General features: G+C 42.8%; 1 protein-coding gene across 2 annotated transcripts in view; it reads right to left on the bottom strand.

Annotated features, from left to right (window-relative positions):
• The window catches only part of TRMT9B (tRNA methyltransferase 9B (putative)), a 36,685-nt gene extending 13,210 nt beyond the window's left edge, over positions 1–23,475 (bottom strand). Inside the window, exon 1 of one of the 2 annotated variants that reach the window (XM_054030271.1) lies at positions 23,396–23,475. In XM_054030271.1, the coding sequence (XP_053886246.1) occupies positions 23,396–23,433 (38 nt within the window). In that variant the 5' untranslated portion in view covers positions 23,434–23,475. The remainder of the gene's footprint in view (positions 1–23,395) is intronic. The other variant, XM_054030270.1, reaches the window with a different exon arrangement.
• Between the last annotated feature and the right edge of the window lie 213 nt (positions 23,476–23,688).

Here is a 23,688-nt window from a genome sequence, read left to right as displayed (position 1 = left end):
TCATGAGGGTTAGGGCTATGTCCTCCAATACCCTACCCCCAGAGATGACAGGACTAATGTTAAACACAGCACAACTGGTCTCCACCGAACAAATGATATACTCCTACCTTGCCTTCCCTTGCCCACTACAACAGGGACAGCAATTGATTCCTTCCTCCTCCCCAGATATCAATATTCCCAATTTGTGGCAATATTGCTCAACCTTTAATGGTAGCCATCAAAAGGCCTAATAGAGACCAGCAAGGTAAGGCTGTCAAGGTCACCTATACACCGTGATCTCCTAAGCGCCACAGAAACATAAAATCCCTTGTCAAAATATACAGTTCAACCCCCTCCAAAATCTCCTTGCAGTCCTCTCAACAACCACAAAGCCCACAATTTCCTCTCCAGCTTCCTGGAGTCTCTCAGACTCTTGAGGTGGAAGGAAGCACCACTTTCCCTTGTTACTCCCTTACTCTAGAGGACAATCTATTGTACTCCTTTTCATGATGACTGCAAAAACCAAACATCCCTCACCTCAACCATCAAAGAGAAGCTCATTCTTTGTGTTTATTATTCACAGTGACTACTCCCATTATATTGGTAAAGAAAGAAAGATCAACAAAACCCATAAGAGTATTATCACATACTAAATTGTTTCCTGGTATGAACCATTATGAAAAAATAGCTTTATTAGTAGTAAATAAAACAATGAGGCAAAATCCTAATAATCCCACAGAGAATGGTTAAATCAATTGTAATCCAGGTTTTGAGCACTTGAGCAAAACTGAAGGCTGGGCATTTCTGGGAGATTACTGCTTGCATCAGGTGCATGAGGCAACAAGCCAATTAACCACCCATGAACTGTAATAATCCCCTGCAAATTCATTGCCATCTTGGAAAGAAATGTTTAGACATATACATTTCCTCAGTACTACTTTACTGAAGCCTTAATCCCGCACTCCTTATTCAGACAAAATTTCCATTGATTTCAATAGGAATTTGCATCAATTTGAACTCAGAGTTTTAAAGCTATTTCATGACTTGAATTATTCATAGGATTCATATAAGCTTGCAGTTACTATACTTTTGTTTATTAAAGAGAGAGAGAATCTCAACCTGTGCATGGAAGGATTAAAAGCATTACGAATCTTCTTTGAAGCTGTTGGACTAATTCAAAGTTTATTTACTGCCAATGAATTGTAATAACTTGAATGAATATAGCATACAGCATCTCTTGTGTGATTCAAATATTAACAGTTGATAATATCTGCTACTTCCTACCCACTAGCATATCCACATCTTGTTAATTTTGTTCTTGCTTCTCATGCTTCATTTTCCAGTCCAGTGAAAACTATTAAATATTAACTGCAGTACGTGGAATGTTGTTGGTGTTAAGCTCTTCATCAATTAATCATTTAATATTTCCCTATATTGTTGTACATTTAGGACTATGTTCAGACTTCTTGATCTTGTATTTAGGTATCTCTAATTAATTTGCCTGGGCCCTGCATATCTAAAGTTATACTGTATGAGAGGTATATAGCTTAGCACTAATTCTGTAAGTGAACATGGTATCAGCAACTTTTCACCTACTGTGATGAAGGTACAAACATTTAAAACCACTTAGAAGACAGCTCTCATCCACAAAAGTTGTGCAGCCTTTTTTGAGCTGCCGCTTATCTATATTATCCCATCTAAAGGCCTGGTCCAGCTCCCATTGAAGTCTTTCCATCAACTTCAATGGGAATTGTATAGATGCCTAAAAAGCGGAGACTGGCAGCAATATGGAACAGCTGAGCATTCTGACATAAAATCTTAAGAGGGTCCTTTCCTACTGATGTTCTGCATGTCTGAAAAACTCTGTCATAGGTTATTCACTGATGTACATCTTTGGGGTGAGCCTAAAAACTCGTTTTCACTCCAGTTTTGTGTGGGTTTTTGTGTGCCCTTGTGTTATGACTGCATATCTTGGGAGAAGGATCTGAGATTTGTGTTGTTTCCTCACTGAAAGTTAATATAAATTGTCTTGTTTTCTATAATCTTGCTTCATTTATTCTTATATTAAAGTTCACAGAATCCTTCAATGTTGCTATTTATATGATGATAGTACCCACAACATACTAGGTCCTGTACAAATTCATGGAAAGATGTAGTCCTGTATCTAGCTTCCATTAATGCTTATCCCCTGGAAATTTGGGATGGACCCAACTACTTCACACATTCCCACAGTATCTGTCTGTGTCCCAGACCAGCTGTTCTCCCCAGGAATAGCTCTCTGACAACTTCCCCTCCCTCTCTGTCCAGAGACTCTTTTTAACAACTTACTGTCCCCTTGATCTATAGGTTCCCAGCCTTGGCAAACCTTCTGTGTAGCTTTGGGCTGAAACCTGGAAATAGTATCTTTACTGCTAATAGCTCAGCCATTGTCTTGGAATTGCTCCCCAAGGGTTTGTTAGGAGGCTGCTTACCTAGAGCTATTGTGTTGCTTTCATGGTTGGTTTTCCAACACCCATTAGATCCACCTGAGGCCAGCCCTTCAGACCCAGAACATAGAAATGAGGGAAGTTATACAAGTGGGTTGCTATTACCATCTGGAAGCTGGTTATCCCAGATTGCTACAGGTTAGTGGCTAATAAATCAGTATAGTGTTGGCAAGTCAACGATCAGTGCTGCCATCATTGATGTTTGCAAGACAATTATTGCTTTGGTGTACCCACAAGCTGCATTCCCTCTAAGGTGCGCGCACCTGGATGGCCGCTCAAAAGGGCAGCAAGGGCCGTGCATCTAATTAGTGGAGCTGCGCAAGTGTGACTCCACTACTTAGGTGACTGCACCCTGGAGAGGAGGATGCACATGTAAGCTGGTGGTGTGGGGGGAATAGGTGGTAGTGGAGGGGGCAGTGGGGAGTTTGGGGCTTGAAGGGCTGCAGCGGCCAGACAGCTCAGTCGCCTCCCCTCCCCCGGCCACGGCTGGGTCGCAGCGGCTGGGGAGATACACGCCTCTCTCTCTGAGTTTTTGAGTTGGTGACACACACAATATGAAACCAGGAGAACTTTAACTTCGCCTGTTTCTACAGGGCTCTGTTGCACTTGCACAGCGTGGGTCCTAAACACTCATTTAAATACCCATAACCCACCACTTGATGTCTTACTTCCCTTCGTATTTTCAATGTTATCACTTGTTTGTTTGTGGTTTTGCTTGCTATCTGTGTTGCTTTATTACTTATTTTTACTGTTCTATGTGTGTGCAGTATTAATCAGATTAAGAGTTGACATCCCAGAGAAATTGTATAAATCTGAGTGAATGCCTTAAAATATTGTATTAATATTTGCGTTGAGAGCATGACTATTTCCAGTTGACTCATAGATTTGTTTAGCATCTTAAAGCTATGTGTGCAGATAATATGCATACAAGAGGGATAGTTTACTGAACTGCAAAAGTCCATAGCATGCTAGTGTTTTGGCAGATGCTTCATTTTTCGAGAGCAGCTTTTCCTGAAGATTTAGTGGTCTATGGTAGGAGTAGATTATTAAATTGGGCCTCTGGTGCATTTTTTTTATGCTTTCACTTAACGAGCACGACTTTGTTTTATTTATATAGCTGTTTTCAGTATGCCACATTTTGGTGTGTTTACTAGCTTGAATTGTTAGAAAGGATGATAAAATACATGTACTCGAAGAGCAGTGTTAATTTTCTTTTTATTTGATTTCATATTAGCTAAACATCTTAAGCAGAGCACCTTGTTAATTATCCCTTGTTTTAATATTCTTTCTTCCATACTTATGAACTTTTTAAAAACATATCTAGGGGTTTTTTTGCAGTGGTGGCACACATCTGCACATTATCTCGCTATTGGTGCGGCACATAACAAAATTCATTCCGCACATGGATGGAACAAATTAGAAGGAACATTGCCCACAAGTGAAGACTCTAAATGTTCTTGAAATAGTAGCAGGCTTTGAGTTCTCCTGTATCATTACCTAGGACTGTAAGAAAATCCAGGCCAACATAAATTGGATGTTGCACTAGGATGCAGCAGAACAGGACCTCCACAGATGTGTTTTTGCAACACCCCACATTCACCCCTCCTCTCTTTTCTCCCCCCAGAGGCAGCAGGATCCTGGACCAATAGTACCAGATTTAATACTGTCACAAGTCATCTTTCTTCATTTTTTATCCTCTTACGCCTTTGGGTGCACAGGCTGTCCAAAAATTTCCATCATTTATTTTAGTCTTGTGCTGGTCTGTTCAGGTTTCTGAGTATCATGGTGATAGATTTGGCTTCATTCTCTATATTTCTCTAGGTCACTGTCTTTTTCTCTTCCGAGGTGGTGTCCATATTGTCACTTGATGTGAAAGTCTTGCTGCTGACATCCTTTAAGTATGTCCTGAATATGTCATCTTCTTACCATGTGTGATGCTTCAGCTTGGTTTGGTCTACTCAGAATTTCTGATGTTGCAAGAAACTCTTTCCAATGAATTTAATTTAATTTAAACCCTGAAGTCATGCAGTAGACTTAATATCTAGGTTGCCTCTGAAAATGCTCTAATGCTAGGGCCTGTATGAGGAAAAGCAGACAGACAGACAAACAGATGCTTGTGCCACCTCTTTATTGAATTTGCTGGCATTCCTCATCTTATACTAAAAAGCCCTTCTTTGCATGTATGCAGGAACGTGTGCCACAATAAATTACTGACTGCCTGTTTAAATGTTTTTTTCCTCTTTTGGAATACATCTTGGATCACACATGGTTGGGGATGGGAGGACAGGAAGAGAAAAGAGGGGCATGGAAAATGTAAGTTCTTCCAGCCTCAAGTGAAGCTTTGCATGAAAAGACCACCCCATAACATGTAACATCCCCCATCACAATAATGAGAGTAGTCATAAACAAGCAAAGCCAGACCCCTTGTGTTGTAATAGCCCCCATAAAAATAACAAAGGCAGTAACTTGCATCTTACCCATCTACTACAATGCTGGTTTCTTAATTGTGTCCTTTCCAGTCCATCCCTCCATCTCCTCCCTGAAGAGATCCTGGGACTCCAGCCTGAGGTCACTGTAGCTGTGCTCTGAAGCCATTGGTGTCTGCTCCACACCCTCTAATTCCTATACTCCCTGTGTCTGCTCCAGCTTCTCTGGGACCTCTTTTTCCAAACATTAAACTCACATGGAGTCTTCACTTGAGCACCCAGTCTAGCCTCTTGTAGAACAGACACTTTCTAGGGGTGTTGCCAGACCAGGACTTCTGGACTTTGATCTTCTGGTACATGTTCTTAGGAGATTTAATTTTCTCCCTGCACTGAGGTCCCTTCCTCTGCCAGCTTCTTGGAGATAGAACTGTACATTTTGTGTAGATCTCCCCAAATCATTGCTCTTACTGACTTCACACCAGAGGTCCACCAGAACCTTCATGTCAGCATCTGGCCAGCTGGCAGCAACCTGGGAAGATGATTTCCTGGATGCCATCTCTTCTGTTCAAGTGCTGTGGAAGCATAGTATAAACGTTGTAGATACAGAGATCCCCATGCAATGTGGTGTTTAAACACCAAACTAATATATGTGGACTGGTAGGGAACTTCCAGTGTAGAAGACGAGAGTTGGTAGATAGCAAGAAAGTACAGTCCAGGGGAAATTGTAGGAAGGCAGTGGGGGACTAGCAATGCCCGAGTCAATTAGCTTACATCCACACTGCCATGGTCAGATTACCAGGCCGAGCATAAGCAGCACTATAAACCTGCAATAGGGGAGGGTCCCAGAGCCTGGGCTCCAGGTCAAGCCCAAATATCTACAATGCAATTTTATAGCCCCACACCACAAGCCTGAGTCAGCGGACATGGGCCACCTGCAGGTGTTTTATTGCTGTGTAGACATACCCTAAGTTAATTCTGCAGTGAAGACAAGCCCTAAGAGAAGGGAGCATGGTCAAAACACTGCTCCACTCCAGTTATTCTTATTTGCTGCAATGGCTCCTTCAGCCCAGTGGCTGCTAACTTGTCCTTGGCCCAGACCACAGACAACCCAAAATATAGGGTGGTGCAAATCTGGCATAAAACTGCCTTGGCATCCAAACATTCCTAAGCCTAGTATAACTCAAACAGAATAGATAATTGGGCCTGAGGACTAATTAATATATTGCTCTGAAATACTTTCATAAAGTTAATGTAGTGCTCATGAAAGGTGTGAAACTGTCAGCCCAACAGACGTAAAACTGTTCTTAGTTCACAGACCAGATGCAGCATGGGAAACTGCAGTACAAGCTTCCTCCACACTGCCTCACTAGTCTGCTTTCACCCTGGACCAAAAGGAAAACCCCAAGAGGGGAGAGGTTTGTTCAGTCCCTATGCTGATTATCTGGCAAGATTGCCAACTAAACCCCGGTAGTTGCATTTGCAAGGTGGGTGTTTGATCACAGTCTGGTTTATGTTAGATAGATTTGGTAGAGGCTACCAAACAACCTGTGATCATGAATTTCAGTCAGCACTGATGTGGATTGGATTTGACCCAACATCAGTGTCCTAGATGCAATAGTCTCTATATATCCATTATCTATCTTCTGAAGCAATCGGTCCTGAGGAATACACAACACGATAGCTCCAAGACGTATATTATATTAGATCATATATTTGGAAGAGAATTTTAAATGTAGTTTTGAAAAGTGGGACTTAAAATATTTATTAGGTGAAGTTTTTGTATTTTAAGTTGTGACAAAATCTAACACAAAGAAGAAAGCTCAAACCTAAGGCTCTCACTTAATCTTGTCCCAACGTTGGTCAGTGATAGATGCATGTGCTCTTTATCCTATCTATTCCATAATATCTGAACATTTTGGCATTGTTAAGGAAGAGTTAATGACTGAGTGCTCACATTATCTTGCTAGTTTAAGCTGGCATCACATCCTTACTGTTAATATCTGGAGGAGATATACCAGTATTCTTCAAGAGCTCATTTAACATTTCAAGCTTTTGTGTGGCAGTAAATTATCCTTCTGCTGGCAGTAAGAATAATTGCTATACTCAGAGTAGATTGATTGTTTGTGAAGTTTGAAACTGTTTTCTTGCTCCATTGGAACAATGGAAATGTATCTATTTTCACTGTTCTAAATTTAAAGGAACAGCTATATCTCTGGCACTTGCAACAACAAAAGTAGTATTTTCTGGTAATAAAGCAAACAGAAGACTCCCCAGTGGGCTGCTATGGAAAAGTAAAATGGAGAGATCAGTTTCTGAGGAAGTAAAAGTATGTTTTGTTTTGCTGATTACTCTTTTTTCACAATGATAACTTTTGTAGTAAAACTGGTAAATGTAGGAAACTAGTAATGTTGGTGAAATAATTATGTGAGATGGGAAACAACAGAAAGGGGTTAATAGCTCAGTATTTAAAGCTATTTTAGTGAGAACAATAGGCGATAACTGCTGATGAGCAAATATTATAATTTTGTTAATTACTGCATACATTCCTAAAGTGCCAATAATCACAGTATCCAGGCCCAAGTGGCAGTCAATATTCAATCCCTTGTGGTTAAGAGAGCAGTTCACTGAATTTTCAAGGGATTCCTTTGTATTGCAGAATGGCTGGACGGAGAGGGACAATCTATTTTCCTAACTCTGCAGGTATGCCGTTTCCACATCCAAAGATGTTGAGTGAAACAACATCTGGGGGGAGGAGAGGGATGTTGATTGACAGCTCAGTCACACATCTGTTAACTCCTCCTAAACAGATAAAAATCCAGTTGAGTCACTCAGAAACACTGTATGCTGATTGGGAACCTGAAAAGAGTTTTAAAACAGGAATTCTGGAAGTGGGTGTGTGATAAATGAAGGGTAGGGGTAGCTCCATGTTATGGACCTAGCCAGTAGCTATAAAATCCCTCTTAGTAGCTGTTCTTGACTTGCTTTACCTGTAAAGGGTTAAAAAGTCTCACTGCATGCATAGGTAAAAGGAAGTGAGTGGGCACCTGGCCAAAAGAGCTAATGGGAAGGCTAGAACTTTTTACAGTTGAAACAAGACTCCCCTTTTGTCTGTCTGTGTTGTTCTCCCGGAGAGAAGGGACAGAGAAGCTATGCTGTAAGAGCTTGGGCCAGGTATGAAAAAATCAGCCAATCATACCTAGAAACTACTCATTTGAAACCCCAGATATGTAAGTAGCTCAGGAAATGTCTAGGAATATGCGATTAGGTTTATCTCTTTATGGCTTGTGGATTCCTCGGTGCTAATTCCAGATGCTTTTGTTTTGCTTGTAACCTTTAAGATGGACCTCAAGAAAGTTATTCTGATGCTAATCCTTGTAAGTGGATTTAAAAATAAAAAAATCTAGCGATAGCCTGAGATTCCAGATGTATTTCTTTTTTTGTTTTTAATAAAATTTATCTTTTTTAAGAACAGGATTGGATTTGTGTGTCCTAAGAGGTTTGTGCACATGTTGTTTAATTAGCTGGTGACAACAGCTGATTTCCTCCCCCTTCTCAGCTCTTCCCCAGAGGGGAGTGAAAGGGCTTGAAGGTACCTCTAAGGAAGGAATTCTCAAGTGCACCTTCCTGGGTTCTCAAAGGGGTTTTGCACTTGGCAGTGGCATCTACCCAGACACAGTCAGAGAAAAGCTGTAATCTTGGGAGTTTACTACAAGCCTGAAGTAGCCAGTATTAGTTTTTAGAATCCTTGTGGGCCCCCACCTTCTGCATGCAAAGTGCCAGAGTGGGGAAATCAGCCTTAACAGGGTGTGATGGTTCTTGGGGTACTAAAGACTTCACCTTGTTACCCCCTACCACCATGAGTCTTGCTTGTGGTGGCTGGAGGTTAGCTGCCTAATACCACCAGCTTTAAAGTCACTCAAGCACACTCTTCTGGGCTCTGCCAGCCCTGTCTTTGCCTTGCAGGTTAACAAGAGGTGCTCCTCAGTCCCTGAATCCCCTTGAAGCATTCCCCTGTAATATCCAGCCCTTGGTACTGGCTACTCTCAGAAATCCCACATCCTCTGCTCCCAAAGGAGCACTGTTCCCCCCAGTTTACGAGTTTTACATTAAATCACTGTTCCTGTGTAACACACCACACTTGTAAGCAATTACAATAAAGCAAAAACTTTATTTCAGATAGAATAGAGGTTCCACTAGAAACAAGAGATAGTGATGGAAACAAATGGTTACAATACAAAACAATAAAATGCAAATTAGGACCTACATTTATTAATAGTTACCTTTCCTATCTAATAAAGTATGTCCCCCCCCCCCCCCCCCCCCAAGTTCAATCTCTTGCAGAGCTGATTGGCTTCCCAGGAACTAGGATCCAATCTTTCATGAAGCACCTCTCCGCTCAACAGGATGTCTCCTCAGTGAATGGATGCAGAGTGACTTTCTCCACCCTTCAATATATCAAATTAGTCTTTTGTCTTTATTCATGGACAGGGTGATCCCCTGTCTGTTCTAATGTTCCTTTTTACCTCCAATTAGTTTTGATTGTTTGCAGTTGTCTTTGTTTTCCATTATCAGTTCTGGGATGGGGCAACAGTAGACAATTGACCCTTGCATTACATCACTGGCTGACCAGGTAGGAGTGACTACTCCTTCCCGCTTGGACAGGCCATCACTGAGACATATGATTGCCTGATGACAAACTTTTATTCCAAGACCATAAGGCATCGTTTTCAATAGTTAAATTATTCTTTAACTATTACCAATAAACACATCTTGCAATGATTCTGAGTATCAGTAAGTTACAAGATTTCATTTTGGAGACCTCACATGCTACCGTTCATGGATAAGTGCCATGGAAGTGATGTATTAGGTATAATGAGTTTGTCAAGTCTGAGACAATATTTGCTTGTAAAGAACAGTGAACCCTTTGCCCATCGGCACCAATGAGCCTCTGTGTCACAGTGGTGCTACATTCATTTGTGTAAGCTTTGCTGCTGTTTTCATGGTCTCTCTCTCTCTCATATATATATATCTTTGTTCAAAGTAACAGGAGCTTTTTCAGTGTTCTCAGAATGTACATAACAGACTTAGATTTAAACTAAAGGAGATCATTTGCCACAGAAGGCCCAAAACAGTTTTACAACCAAGAGTTCAAGAGCCTCCTAGTTATATGTCCTGATACTCTGCTACAATCTGCCATGGTTACAGGGCTAGCTGCACCACTGACCCTCTCTCTCTGGTTTCTCTGAGTGCATTCCCTCGGGTCTCAGCCCTCATGCCTTTACCTTCTTTGAGGTGGAATCCTGTGATTCTCCCACTCTTAGACCAGGTCCAGGGCTAGAGTACCCTGTGTATCAACCGTGCTTACCCGCAACAGGTCTAACTAGGTTACATACCTGCAGCTCTGCCCTTTGGGAGCTGTGACCAGTAGTGAATAAAGTGACCAGGCAGCCTTCTCAGAACAAAGTATTATTTAATCTGAACTGTGGGAACAATGCATAACATACGAGGAAAAAGGATTTTAAAACAGAATATCTATATGCATCTCTACCTTACCTTAGGCCTTACCATCCTAAAAATGAAGACCCTGGTAAATCTAACTTCCCTGACACTGCAACCTCCAACCAAATTCTCTCCCATTGTCTTGTATCAATCCCACAAGTACTGTTGAAGGACTTCTCAAGTCATTGTGTTGCCTTCCTGTTTAGATCAACAGGGCTGTTGATTTAATCCAACAGATCATACAGTAAATATCTTAACAATGAGGTCAAGATACAGTATTTATTATTACAATCAGCTACAAATCTATCAATCACACAACCCCTTTTCCTATTCAGTCTTTATACTCCTCAAATGCTTGTAAACGGTTACCAGTCTTCTCTCCCTTAATTATCAGTTAACCAAGCTATATATTTAGTTGTTTTGATTCTGATTAATCAATCCTTGCAGCTCTGAGATATTATTGTTGCCCTTCTCTGTATTCTCTCCAACTTGTGAATATCTTTTTTGTTGTGCCAAATTGCACTGCATCCTCATAAGGGTAATCAGTTGTCCACTATCATCCTGTTTCTTCTGGCATTACTGCTTTCTCAGTTACCTTCCCCTATTAAATATCTGTATTTTAGATTATTTTTCCCCCAGATAAATTAGTATGCATGTGACTAGTATAACTTTCCTTTTATTTTCTGCCCATATTGCTCATCACTGTAGGTCCTTAAACTGTCCTCACTACTATATTCAATACATCTCAATTTAATCTAATTTACAAATTGACTTCCGTGGCGTACCTGCTGCTTAAACTTAATTGTTTTGCTGAATCAGGGCCATAATACGCTGTTTGCCTCTCTGTCAGACCACTGATGAAGCTATTAACATATATGCTCTAAAAATCTTAGGACTGGAACAGACTTCAAGAGGTCTTCTAGTCCAAGCCCCTGCACTCAAGGAAGGTCTAAGTATTATCTAGACAATCCCTGACAGGTGATTTTCTAACATGCTCTTAAAAATTTCCCACTCCAGAGATTCCACAACCTCCCTAGGCAGTTTATTTTAGTGCCTAACTAGCCTGACTTCCTAATGTCCAACTTAACCTGCCCTTGCTGCAATTTAAACCCACTGCTTCTTGTCCTATCCTCAGAGATTAATGAGAACAATTTTTCTCCCTCCTCCTATGCACCTGAAAACTGTTATGTCACCTCTCAGTCTTCTCTCATAGGCCATGTTTTCTAGACCTTTAATCATTTTTGTTGCTCTTCTCTGGACTTTCTCCAATTTCTCCATATCTTTCCTCACCAATCTACTAGAATTCTTTGAGGGGGCCAACAAGTATCTGGACAAGGGGGAATCCAGTGGATATAGTGTATTTAGATTTTCAGAAAGCCTTTGACAAGATCCCTCACGAAAGGCTCTTAAGCAAAGTAAGCAGTCATGGGATAAGAGCGAAGGTTCTCTCATGGATTGGTAACTGGTTAAAAGATAGGAAACAAAGGGTAGGAATCAATGGTCAGTTTTCAGAATGGAAAGATGTAAATAGTGGTGTACCCCAGGGGTCTGTACTAGGACCAGTCCTGTTCAACGTATTCTTGAAAAAGGGGTAAACAGAGAGGTGGCAAAATTTGCAGATGATACAAAATTGCTCAAGATAAATAAGTCCCAGGCAATCTGCAAAGAGCTACAAAAGGATCCCTCAAAACTGGGTGACTGGGCAACAAAATGGCAAATTAAATTAAATGTTGATAAATGCAAAGTAACGAACATTAGAAAATATATATATATGAAATGATGGGATCTAAATTAGCTGTTACCACTTGTAGCGGGGTGTGACTCACTTGTGTGGTGCCTCCTGCTGGTCATCCTGGGAATTAGCTCTTCCAGCCCAGAGCACCCTCTGCAGGCCAGTGTCTCACCTGCCGCTGGTCCCTCCCAGACCCCAGTGCCCCTCTACATTAGGGTTCTGCCCCCAGCAGTAACCCACAATCTGGGTTTCCACACCCAGGGGAACCCCCAACCCTCTATCCCCACCTTGCTTCAGTGGCTACTGCCAGTCACCATCTAGCCCCCACTCACTGGGGCAGACTGAAGTCTGCAAACTACTCATCATCGGTAATGGGAATTAGGCAAAGGCCACAGGTCCTATCTCTGGGCTGCCCCTCTGCAGCCCCAGTACCTTTTCATAGGCCCTTTTCTAGGCCTGCAGCCTGGGGTTTTATCAGGCTGGAGCTCCCCAGCGCTGCTCCACCTCAGTTACCCTTCTCAGCTCACAGGCAGTCAGGTCCTTCTCTCTCAGAAGCTAGAGAGAGACCCTTTTTGGTTTCTGGCCCACAGCCCTCTTATAAGGGCCAACTGGGCTCTGATTAAGATGGCCACAGCTGTGGCTGCTTCCCAGTCAGCCTACTTTTTCCCAGCTGCAGCCCCCTCCATGGATGCTTTTAACCCCTCTTTATTGCAGCTGCCCCACTCCACCACTCAAGAAAGACATCTTGGAGTCATTGTGGATAGTTCTCTGAAAACATCCACTCAATGTGCAGCGGCAGTCAAAAAAGCAAACAGAATGTTGGGAATCATTAAGAAAGGGATAGATAATAAGACAGAAAATACCATATTGCCTCTATATAAATCCATGGTACGCCCACATCTTGAATACTGCGTGCAGATGTGGTCACCCCATCTCAAAAAAGATATCTTGGAATTGGAAAAGGTTCAGAAAAGGGTAACAAAAATGATTAGGGGTATGGAACGGCTGCCATATGAGGAGAGATTAATAAGACTTGAACTTTTCAGCTTGGAAAAAAGGCGACTGGGGGTGGGATATGATAGAGGTCTATAAAATCATGACTGGTGTGGAGAAAGTAAACAAGGAAGTGTTATTTACTCCTTCTCATAACACAAGAACAGGGGGTCACCAAATTAAATTCACAGGCAGCAGGTTTAACACAAAACAAAAGGAAGTATTTTTTCACACAACACACAGTCAATCTGTGGAACTCCTTGACAGAGGATGTTGTGAAGGCCAAGACTATAACAGGGTTCAAAAAGAACTAGATAAATTCATGAAGGATAAATCCATCAATGGTTAGCAGCCAGGATGGGCAGGGATGGTGTCCCTATCCTCTGTTTGCCAAAAGATGGGAATGGGTGACAGGGGGTGGATCACTTGATCAGGGCCGGCCTTAGCAAGAGCGGGGCCCGATTCCTGGGGGCCGGGCTTGCCACCGGAATCGGGCCCCGCTCGGGCTGGGGTTGCGGGGCCTGAGCCCGAGCCGCCAGGGCCCGAGCCCGAGCCGCCGGGGCCCGACTTGATAATTACCTGTTCTGTTCATTCCCTCCGGGGCACCTGGCATTGGCCACTGTTGGAAGACAGGATACTGGGCTAGATGGACCTTTGGGCTGACCCAATATGGCCGTTCCTATCTTCTTGTTCAAGTAAGTATCACTTTTTCTTTTATTCTAGCAGTCCTTCTGAATAGCTGTCACCTTTTTAAAATCTCCATTCCTCACAAGTCAAACTTTTTACTTTCTCAAAAAGAGAAAAGACTTCTTAGTCCTGCACTTTGAGACTAGTGTACAAGGATTCAAAAAGGGCATTTATAGTATAGATAAAACCACTGAAACTTAGCAAGATTCAAAGAGAGATTGGATATTTTTATGGAAAACAAGAATATAAAAAGTTATAATAGCTAATCCATAGGGGGGAAAAAACATGATTGTAAGGGAGATATAAATCTCATGCTTCATGTTTTAAGCCAATCTTTGCCTACTAGGGTTAGGATGTGGACTTATACCACATCTGCCTCCATGGGTTTCTTGCATCTTCCTCTGAACCATCTAGTGCTGGCCACTGTCAGAGACTAGATTCTGGACTAGATGATCTGATCCAGTATAGCAATTCCTATGAAACCAGTGTAGTTACACCAGGGATAAATTTAGCCCAATTTTCACATATTTAAAGTAAAAAATAATTCTTATCTTCTTTGCTTTCTAACGGTGATAAATCTCTTTCCCAATATTGAAACTTCCCCTCTGTATTTTTAAAATACTTAGCTGACTCTTACAGAGATGGATATTTTATTGTTTTATCCACTTCATTGGACTTTTCCAAATGACTGTTGATACAGGAGGGAATATGTGGGGAACTAGAACTAGAAGCATTTTTTTAGGAAAGGCATAATTTCAATACATGATATGATATCAAAAGGAGATTATAGCGACGATAACAACCCAAGAAATTTATGGTTCCCTAAATTCAAATCTGAGAATAAACATATTTCCATAGGGTGCAAGTCACCACTGATTTTGGCCCACAGCTGCTGCTGTTTTTAAAAGACTGAGAAATGTAAAGTCAAAGCAGCCTAGTAGTCCAAAACACTGGGCAAGACTCTCACTGGGGGTAAATCAGAATAGCTCTATTGAAATAAAAAACATCCATTGAAAGATCACCTCATCTTAACAGCCCTACATGAGCTATACCAATCTACACCAGCTGATGATCTGACCCTCAGGATATGTCTAGACTACAGCAGCCACAAAGGCACAGCTGCCACTGCCATAGTGCTGTAGTGTAGAGACTCCCTGTAATCGATGGAAGGAGTTTTTCCATCAGTGTAGGTAATCCACCTCTCCGAGAGGTGGTAGCTAGGTTAATGAAAAATTCTTCCACCAACCTACCTGCATCTACAGTGGGAGATAGGTCAACCTAACTACATCACAGGGGGTACAAAATTTTTCCCAGCCCTCAGTCTCTGAGCTCTGTGAAGAAGTGATCTTTCCTGATCAGCATGGAAAGAAAGACCTAATGTTGTTGAGATGGGATGTTCACCCTACACCAGAAAGGGGGTTAAAAGCAGCCTAAGGAGGCTGTGCCGGGAGCAGCCAATCAGATAGAGGCTGCACAGAGCAACCAATCAGGGCCCAGCAGGCTCACATAAAAGGGAGTTGCAGGACACAGCAGGATCTGTTGCTGTAGGGAACTCAAGGAGAGAGGACTGTGTTCTTAGTAGGCTGTAGGAAGGTAGTACCTTGGACAGAGCAATTGCTGGCAGGGCCCAGGAGACCCTGAGAAGAGGGCAAAAACGGTGCTTGGGCTATGAGGAAGTGGCCCAGGGAATTGAAGCAGTTCTGGCAGAGAGACAGGCATCAGGAGGCTGCTAGCTACAGGGTCCCTGGGCTGGGATTGGGAGGAGCAGGGGTGCCTCACCACTGGGGAAGTGGCTGGACTATAGAACTGGGAGATACTTCCCCCACACACCGCTGTTTCGGGTGGGGGGACACACGGGGTGGTGGCATGGCTGGAGGGCTGAGTCATGAAAGACATTTGGTTCCTGGGCTAAGATAGGTCTGCAGGTGGAGAAGGTGGCAGAAGAGGCACCACCACCATGATACAGCGTGCTGGCTCAGAGAACTAATCCCTGAGACGGACAGCAGGCAGCACCACTCTGACAAGTGAGCTCTATCACAGCTGTCTGAGATAGCTACAATGCCAGATCTCCATTACTAATGTTCTGCTTCAGAAAAACTGTGTGCATTTTTAAGCTGCATATGATTTTTCCCTTTTTGTTTATTAACATTTAATTGTTTGTTATATGAGGAAAACATGTAACAAGACTTGACAGTTATGAAAATTAGTTTCTATAGCACTATCTATTCTCTTGACTTTTATTATTTTTACTAAGCAACAATGTTGTCATTATTTTCATAGTTTATTTATAAGACAAAGAGAAAACAACTGAAAATTAAGCATCAAATACTCCCCTATGTGGTGCATTTCAGGGAGCAAAGATGTGAAAAAATACATTGAAGGGGGAACAGCTATGTAGCATGCTTCCTGTTCTCTGAGCTTACCATAGTCCCTTCATGTCACACCATCAAGCTGGCTTTGAGGGTTTTCTGAGGGGAAGGGTGCCAGGGAATGATCCCTTCAAAAAATGGTGGATGTCCAAGAAGAAACCCACGCAAATGTTAATGCTTCTCTTACAGGTGCACTCTGCCTTCATGACGACAGCTCACCTTGGAGAAAGATATAGTGTGTGAATAGCCGTAGGGCGGGAGCCAATGGCAGCATCTCTCGAGTGAGCCATGCTGTTATGATATGGCATAGCACAGAGAGGGAAGCACTGTGCGAAAGCATTGGGCTCTAAAGACTTGGAACCTGCTTTCCCAGTGTTTCCTTGCATTCTTCCAGGCTTGTAGCGTGCCCCCTCAACACCCTCCACATGCAGAAGCCTCCCTCCTGCCAATGGCACAATCTGCCAGGTTCACTACCTAGTGGCTTGATCCTGCACCCATTTGGAGTCCATGTCAAAGCTCACTTTGACTTCAGTAGTATAGGATCTGAGTATAGGTGAATGTACAGAGTTTAAGCATTTTTCCCCACACTGTGGAAAGAGAACACTGGGCTGAAATCAACTGAAAAGACCTGCATTTATGACCACAGCTCAGTCAGTAGTGAAGTTTGTGATCTTGAGCAAGTTACTTGACCTCCTGCTGCTTTCACCCAGTTTAAACGGACTACTCCATCTGGAGAATGGAATATACATGGATCCATGGAAGAATTCCTAAACACTCAGCTTCACTCCACAAATTCAATTAGCTTTTCTTAGGTCATTATGTACAGATCTGAGTACATCATTTTGCCCAAAGTACCACTGTATTGTATCTAAACTTTTTTGAGAAATACATTTGGATCTACGTGTCAAGTGGATTTTAAATCAGTTACATAAAGCCACAGTATGAGAGAAATATTTTCTCTATTCCTCTGTAGTTAGGAAATATCAATTCTATTTTTCCTCTAGATTACTTGGAAAAAGATGTCTACGGGAGATGTGACATATATGGCAATTTCCTGCAATATCCTTGAAAAACTGGATTGAAATAAGTATCTTTAGAGTAAATTGTATTAAATGTAAAGGTTATGTATTATTGTGAGCCCTGGGAAGTGTTCTGTATTTCAAAGGACTATACTGAACAATAGGCCAGACAAAATAAGACTTTTGGACAAACAGAGTCAAGTGGTTTGCCCAGGAAATCTCTAGGGAGAAGTGAATTCAAATTCCCACCTCTAGTTATGCAAAACCCCAGCCTTTTGAAGCTACACCCTGAGGAGAGCATGATTATATACTGGTCACCTGTTACTGGAATCTGAAGATCAAAGGCCCAAACTGTATAAAGGAAAAAGAAAAGGAGTACTTGTGTGGCTGAGCCATTACACACATTGAATCTATTTTCCCCATGTTAAGTATCCTCACACCTTCTTGTCAAACTGTCTGTAATGGGCTATCTTGATTATCACTACAAAAGTTTTTTCTCTTAATTAATTAGCCTCTTAGAGTTAATAGGGCAACTCCCACCTTTTCATAGTCTCTGTATGTGTTTATATATCTCCTTACAATATGTTCCATTCTATGCATCCGATGAAGTGGGCTGTAGCCCACGAAAGCTTATGCTCAAATAAATTTGTTAGTCTCTAAGGTGCCACAAGTACTCCTGTTCTTTTTGCGGCAATAGACTAACACAGCTGCTACTCTGAAACCTGTATAAAGGAAAGATTACCAATTAATGTTGATGCTTGTTCTGAGCTAAAGAAGTTATGAACTTGTAACCACAGAAAAATCCCTATGTGGGGTTTGTGGTGGGGTAGTCTGCCCCTTAAGGGCAGTACTTCCTACTGGTCAGTCCTGTCTGTCACATGGCATGGCCCTGTAAGAATTTGGGGGTGGTTTGATACACAAAGCCTGAGGAGATATGGGGAGAAAGGAAGTAGTAACTGCATCTTTAAAGGCCTGGCACCTGGACCCTTGCAGAGGGTGGGGCAGCCAGCTGTCACATAGCCAATAAGAAATGAGACGGAAGAAGGGGACAGCATACATGTTATTCCTCCTTCATAGTAGGGCAGATGCTTGCAGACACTGCAAGGAGTAAGAAGGGTCCTGAGTTAATAGGGAGCAGACAACAGCAGGAGAAGGCAGCTAAACCTTCTGAGCCTGAAGACTAAATGGGACCAGTTAAGAAAGATAAATTGCAACCCCGTTCCAGGAGGAGAGCTGGATACTCCTAGTAAAGAGTGGGACAATAACTGCCTGAAATACCCAAGCTCCAGGAGGAGGGGCTGAGCTTCCTGCCATAAAGAGAGACAAAGACTGAGAACAGAACTTGAGGACAGACTATAAAGGAACCTGGAAAACCAGAAGCACCTTTTGTTTATTTGGAACTTGTTATGGCCCCTTTGTATGAGGTTTTGCAATAAACAAGTCCTAGGGAGGGTATTATTGAGTCACATGTCAAGTGTGTCTGAAGTGAAGTTATTGGCTCCCTGAGAATGGAAACTGAGGCAGGGAGTAAGTGCAGTGCCCACACTAAGTCAGGGAGGGGGATGGGCGCTATATGCCCTATGACAGGTTTGAGGGAGTGACTCTTACCAGTGTCCCTGCTGGAGTTGGGAACAGGGGTAATCTCTTCTTCAGCATGCATGTAGTTTCTTTTATTGTTTTTAATGTTTTCTCTGTAATGCTTTCACCTTAATACATGTGCTGGCATATAAAGGGCTGTGTGCTAACTTGTAATTGGTGGCAGTTATGCTATGCAGAAGCCTCTGAAGAGAAAGCAAAGCAGAGATGCCCTGGCTAGGCAGTCTGGCTTACTGGGAATAACAGTGCCAGCAGGGAATTGTTCAGTCTGGGGGGAAAAAAAGTGGAGAGAGAGAGACATAAGTCTCTGCCCAAGAGGGATGACAACTGAGACCCAGAAGCCTAAAAGTGGGTGCCCTTGCTAGACCATGGAGGGGAAATACAGGTGCAGTTGCCCTGAACTGTGACAGTGTAGACTGAACTATTTAAATAAACTGGGCATTACTACTTCTTTATGTAAACAGAATGGGTTTGATTCTGCTCATGTAAAAATATCAATAGATTTCTGAGCATTATACAAATAGCATTATGTTTACAGGCATAGCTGGAGACAAACTTCTAGATGTGGCTTTCTCACATACATGCTCCCCCCTCTGCCTTTGCCCAATATGCGGACATACACTTGCATATCTAGGCCCTGTTCCTGCAAAGTCTTAGACATATGCTTATTTGTATGCACTGTGAGTAGTTTTGACTTTTTTTGCAGAATATTTTGTCATTCCACTTTCTGATTCAGCAGTCCAGAATGGATGGCAAAAACCTGCTGATCAAAACTTATTAATGGAGACTGCTCATTGGCTATCCCTCTACTACATGAATGATTCTAAATTTTGGAATCTGCTCCCTAACTCTGAGGGTGGAATTGAGCTCAATCATAAAATAAGATTTATAAAACTTCCAAATGAGAAAAATTATAAAGACTAGCTTGTTTGTTTTCTCTACAAATGTAATTTCACTTACATAAATGAATATATATATAGCCTTAGAATGCAGGTCCAGCCCACAACATTTTGGCACCTGAGGCAGGGAGCTCAAATGACACCCCATATTCCCTCACTTGTGCCAAAACTTTGAAAGGTCTCAATTCTGCCTTCTTCCTGTTCTACTCCTCTCATGGTACTGTTCTGCTACCTACCCCAATAAAGGAGAACTAACAATTTAAAATGCCATGTTCAAAAATTTTAAGTAACACTTAACTTTCAAACGCCTGAACAGCAAATGTAACTTTTCTTGTCTGCATAATAAACACTGGCATTTTTATCTGTTTGAATAATCAAAGTGGTGCTTTCCATGCCTTCTTGGTTGCAACAATATGAACTGCTTCCTGATGAAGGTCCACAGTCTGGGCAAGCTCATGCTCTATTGAGATGGTTGCAAGGCCGATCAGCCTCTCCTGTGTCATTGTGGAGCGTAGATGTGTTTTTATTAACTTCAGCTTGGAAAAGCTGCGTTCTCCACTGGCAACTGTTACAGGAAGTGTTAGAAGTATGCGCAGAGCAACAAAAGCATTAGGAAAGAGGGTGGTCATCTTATGTGTGCACATATATTCCAGAACAGCCTTTGGAGTTGATCCTGCTGAAATGCATCTTGAGGGAACATGAAGTTTTTCATTTGCTGTGGCCCATGCAGTACAAGGAAGTCCCTCAGGCTACTGCTCAAGTGGGTCCACAGTCCTGGATCATCTAGACTTAAGGAACTAAACTCAGCAGCAGCTGTTTCTTGCACCTCCACCACACTGTTCTCTGATCTACAATTTTCTTCAGGAATGTGCATGGTTACATCCATTTGAGATGGCGATATGGATGCTGCAGTAGCTGTCAGGTCACCTGCACTCCTACTACCTGGAAGATCAGGCATCTCCTCACCACTCACATCCTCACTGGGTCTGGAAGGCTCACTGTGAACATTTGTGTCTATGTATCTCAGGAGAGCTCCTTCCTGCTTAGATAGAAAAACTTCCTTTGCTTTCTTTCTTTTCCTGAATGCTGCCCCAGAGGGGCATTTTCTTCTTTCATGACTGCTGTTCTGTGCCAGGTATAGTGGCTCTCAACACTCAATTGAAGGGGGCAAATAAGCAGGGTGGTAGCAGGGCCTGAGTGAGGGAAGATATCAGCGTCTTAAGGGCCTAACTGGCTCCTACTACTTCAGTTGACTGCCTGTTCTCCTCAAGTGGGTTCAGAGAAGCAGCAGGAAACAGGAAGCTCCCTGAGAAGCTGGTGTTAATCAGTCCAGGCTCCTGCGGGTGCTAGAGAGGTACGTAAGAGGCTCCTCCTCTTCTCTCTCCCTGCAGCTCCTGCTGCTTTCTGTTATTTCCTCTCACCTTTTCTCCTGCCTGCCTGTTATGTGTCTTGTGCCCTCCTTCCTCCAGCACAGCACTCCACCATCTCTGTGCATCTAGAGCAGAGAGATTACATATGCACCAGCAGCAGACACAATTTTCTACACTCTGGGTCCTAGTAGCGCCCCCACCCCACCCCACAGTATGGCACCTGAGGCGACCACCTCAGGATAAGGCAAGTCCTGTGGGAATGCACAAAAGCCCTTTGAGGATATTTTTGACACAGGTAATATTAAAATGCATAGCCAAATTATCTATGCAAATGTAGTTGCTTCACTTTTGCATCTCTCTGGACAAGTAAAATGACAGCAGTGCCTTTGAAATATCTCTGTATATAAGCTCTGACAAAAAGACAACGTAAATCATCAAGTCTTTACTTTTAAGATCAGCACACTAATTTCATCTTTAAAACCATAGTTCTTCTTGAGTTGGTACAATGGATCAACTAAAACAGATTTTCTACAAAAAAAGGGTGTGTATAACTGAAATATAAATAGTAGCCTGAAAATAAATTGTAGTAATGAAAAGCATTTTCTAAATACTGTCCTTCAAAAGAATCTGCCTTTTGGATTTTCCAAGCTCCCACAATGACCTTCTCTACAGCTCGTGTGCATAGATCGCCTCTGGTGTTTTTCATATCTCTTTCCTGATTCTCACATTCAGAATCATAAACTGCAGAGGCATAATTCACATGACAGCTTGGTAAAGTCAAGATGAACAATGGATGTCAGCATGGAATTTCAGCCTCTGTATCACATCAACCCAACAGCGCTGTTGAAATAATTATGCTCATCTCTTTCTTTGCAAAAGAAAGAAGAACTAATGCCTTATTTTCAGAGATGCTGAGCACCTGCAGTTACCACTGAAGTCAGTGGGCTCAGGGGCTCGGCATTTATGAAAAATCAGACTATAAACTCTCATTAGACAACTATTAATCTGCAACACTAAGGACTGTGGAATTACAAAAGCAATACTTGGATAACAATTTGAATATACTGCTGAAGAATGAACAAACAGAATATATCACTTCACTGATTTCTTGCTTTGAGTTGTAAAAATGGCTTATTAAAATACTGCTACATAAATGAAAAACGTATTCAACTAAGGTAACTATTGCAAATTCTGTATATTCTCAGTAAACCCACTCTTTGTAACTGGTACTAAATCCAACTATCAAAAACAGAAATAACATGAAAATACACAATTACTTGGGAAGTGTCAAAAGCTAAACAGATTCCAGGTTACAGCATATAGCTTCCCAGAAGGCTGCTCAAGGAAAGTGTGTTTGGTTCATGCACATGCAAACGCTGGCTGAGTATTAAATATGAGGGGAGAAACCAGCTAGTCACAGCTGAGCAGCTACACTGCTGGCACATCAACCAGGGTATAGACATAGCTGATTACTATCACGTTTCCCTGTCTCGAAGTGGACCCACCGCCTGAACAGAGAGGCTAAGAGAATATTAATAGTGAGATTTTTATTCTTTCCCTTATCTTAAGTTGGCACATCTTGCAGTGCCTCCAGCTGAAGGGGAGGAGAGGGCAGGGAGGGTGAATGAAGCTTTACAAAATAATTAAAAGTTTTCAAGAGCAGCAAAATAGACAAAGCAGCCAATAAGCAGCACAATAATCCACCTCAGGAGCAGGGATCTACAGCCCTGTAAGAACCCAAAATCATCAGACCCAGGCTGAATCCTGAGTTCCCCTTTCTTGGCTTTTGTTAAAAAGACTTGACCTATTTTCCCTTCAGGGAACAGAAAAGTCACACAATTCAAAGCGGCAGCTTGCCAGTATGACTGAGAGTTATCGATTCCAAAACAGGGAGGAAGAGGGAGCATGGGGAAGAAGTTACAGCGGGGGATAGTAGAGTGGAGAGAGAGAAAATACAGACACAGTCAGGCAGAGAAGTAGACATCCATACATTCAATCCAGAGAGCATAAAGACATATGGCATTCACATCTAGACCTAGTGTTTGCAAAGTATATAGAATGTGTGTGCAGTATATAGCTATACTTACCATGCAGTGTGTGTCTGTGCACAGCATATAACTCTACTGTGCAGTGTGTGTGTGCGGTCTATAGCTATACTATGGTCTGTGTGTGTGTAGGCAATAGCTATACTATGCAGAGTGCATGTGTGGTCCATAGCGATACAGTGCAGGGTGTGCACACCCGCTAGAAGCCTGCATGCCATATCGCCAGGAGGCGGCTCGGATTAGCCGCGGTTGCCGGCTCCATCTCAAGGGCAGGCTGCGGCCCTTCCCCGCTTACCTGCACCTGCCGGTGGGTGGCGTGGGGAGCTGCCTCATCCGCCGCCTCTGTCCGCGCACCCGGTGCCGGCTGCAGGCGGCAGCTGCTGCATCCTGCCCTGGGAGGCGGTGCCTGCCCTGCTCTCCCCCTGCCCGGCTCCGCTCTCGTCCTCCCCTCCCCCGCGCAGCCTGCCAGGCAGCCCGCGCGGGGCAGCGGCGCGGGATGGCGGGGGCCGCTCTCCCCGCCGCCAGGCTGGGAGCGAGCGGGACGCGGAGAGCGCGCAGCCCACGCCCAGCGCAGCAAGGTGAGAGCGG

The sequence above is a fragment of the Malaclemys terrapin genome, chromosome 5 (genome assembly GCF_027887155.1).
Source record: "Malaclemys terrapin pileata isolate rMalTer1 chromosome 5, rMalTer1.hap1, whole genome shotgun sequence".
Lineage (NCBI taxonomy): Eukaryota > Metazoa > Chordata > Testudines > Emydidae > Malaclemys > Malaclemys terrapin.
Note: the sequence above shows the minus strand (reverse complement) of the source record. Positions and strands in the feature narration are given on the sequence as shown.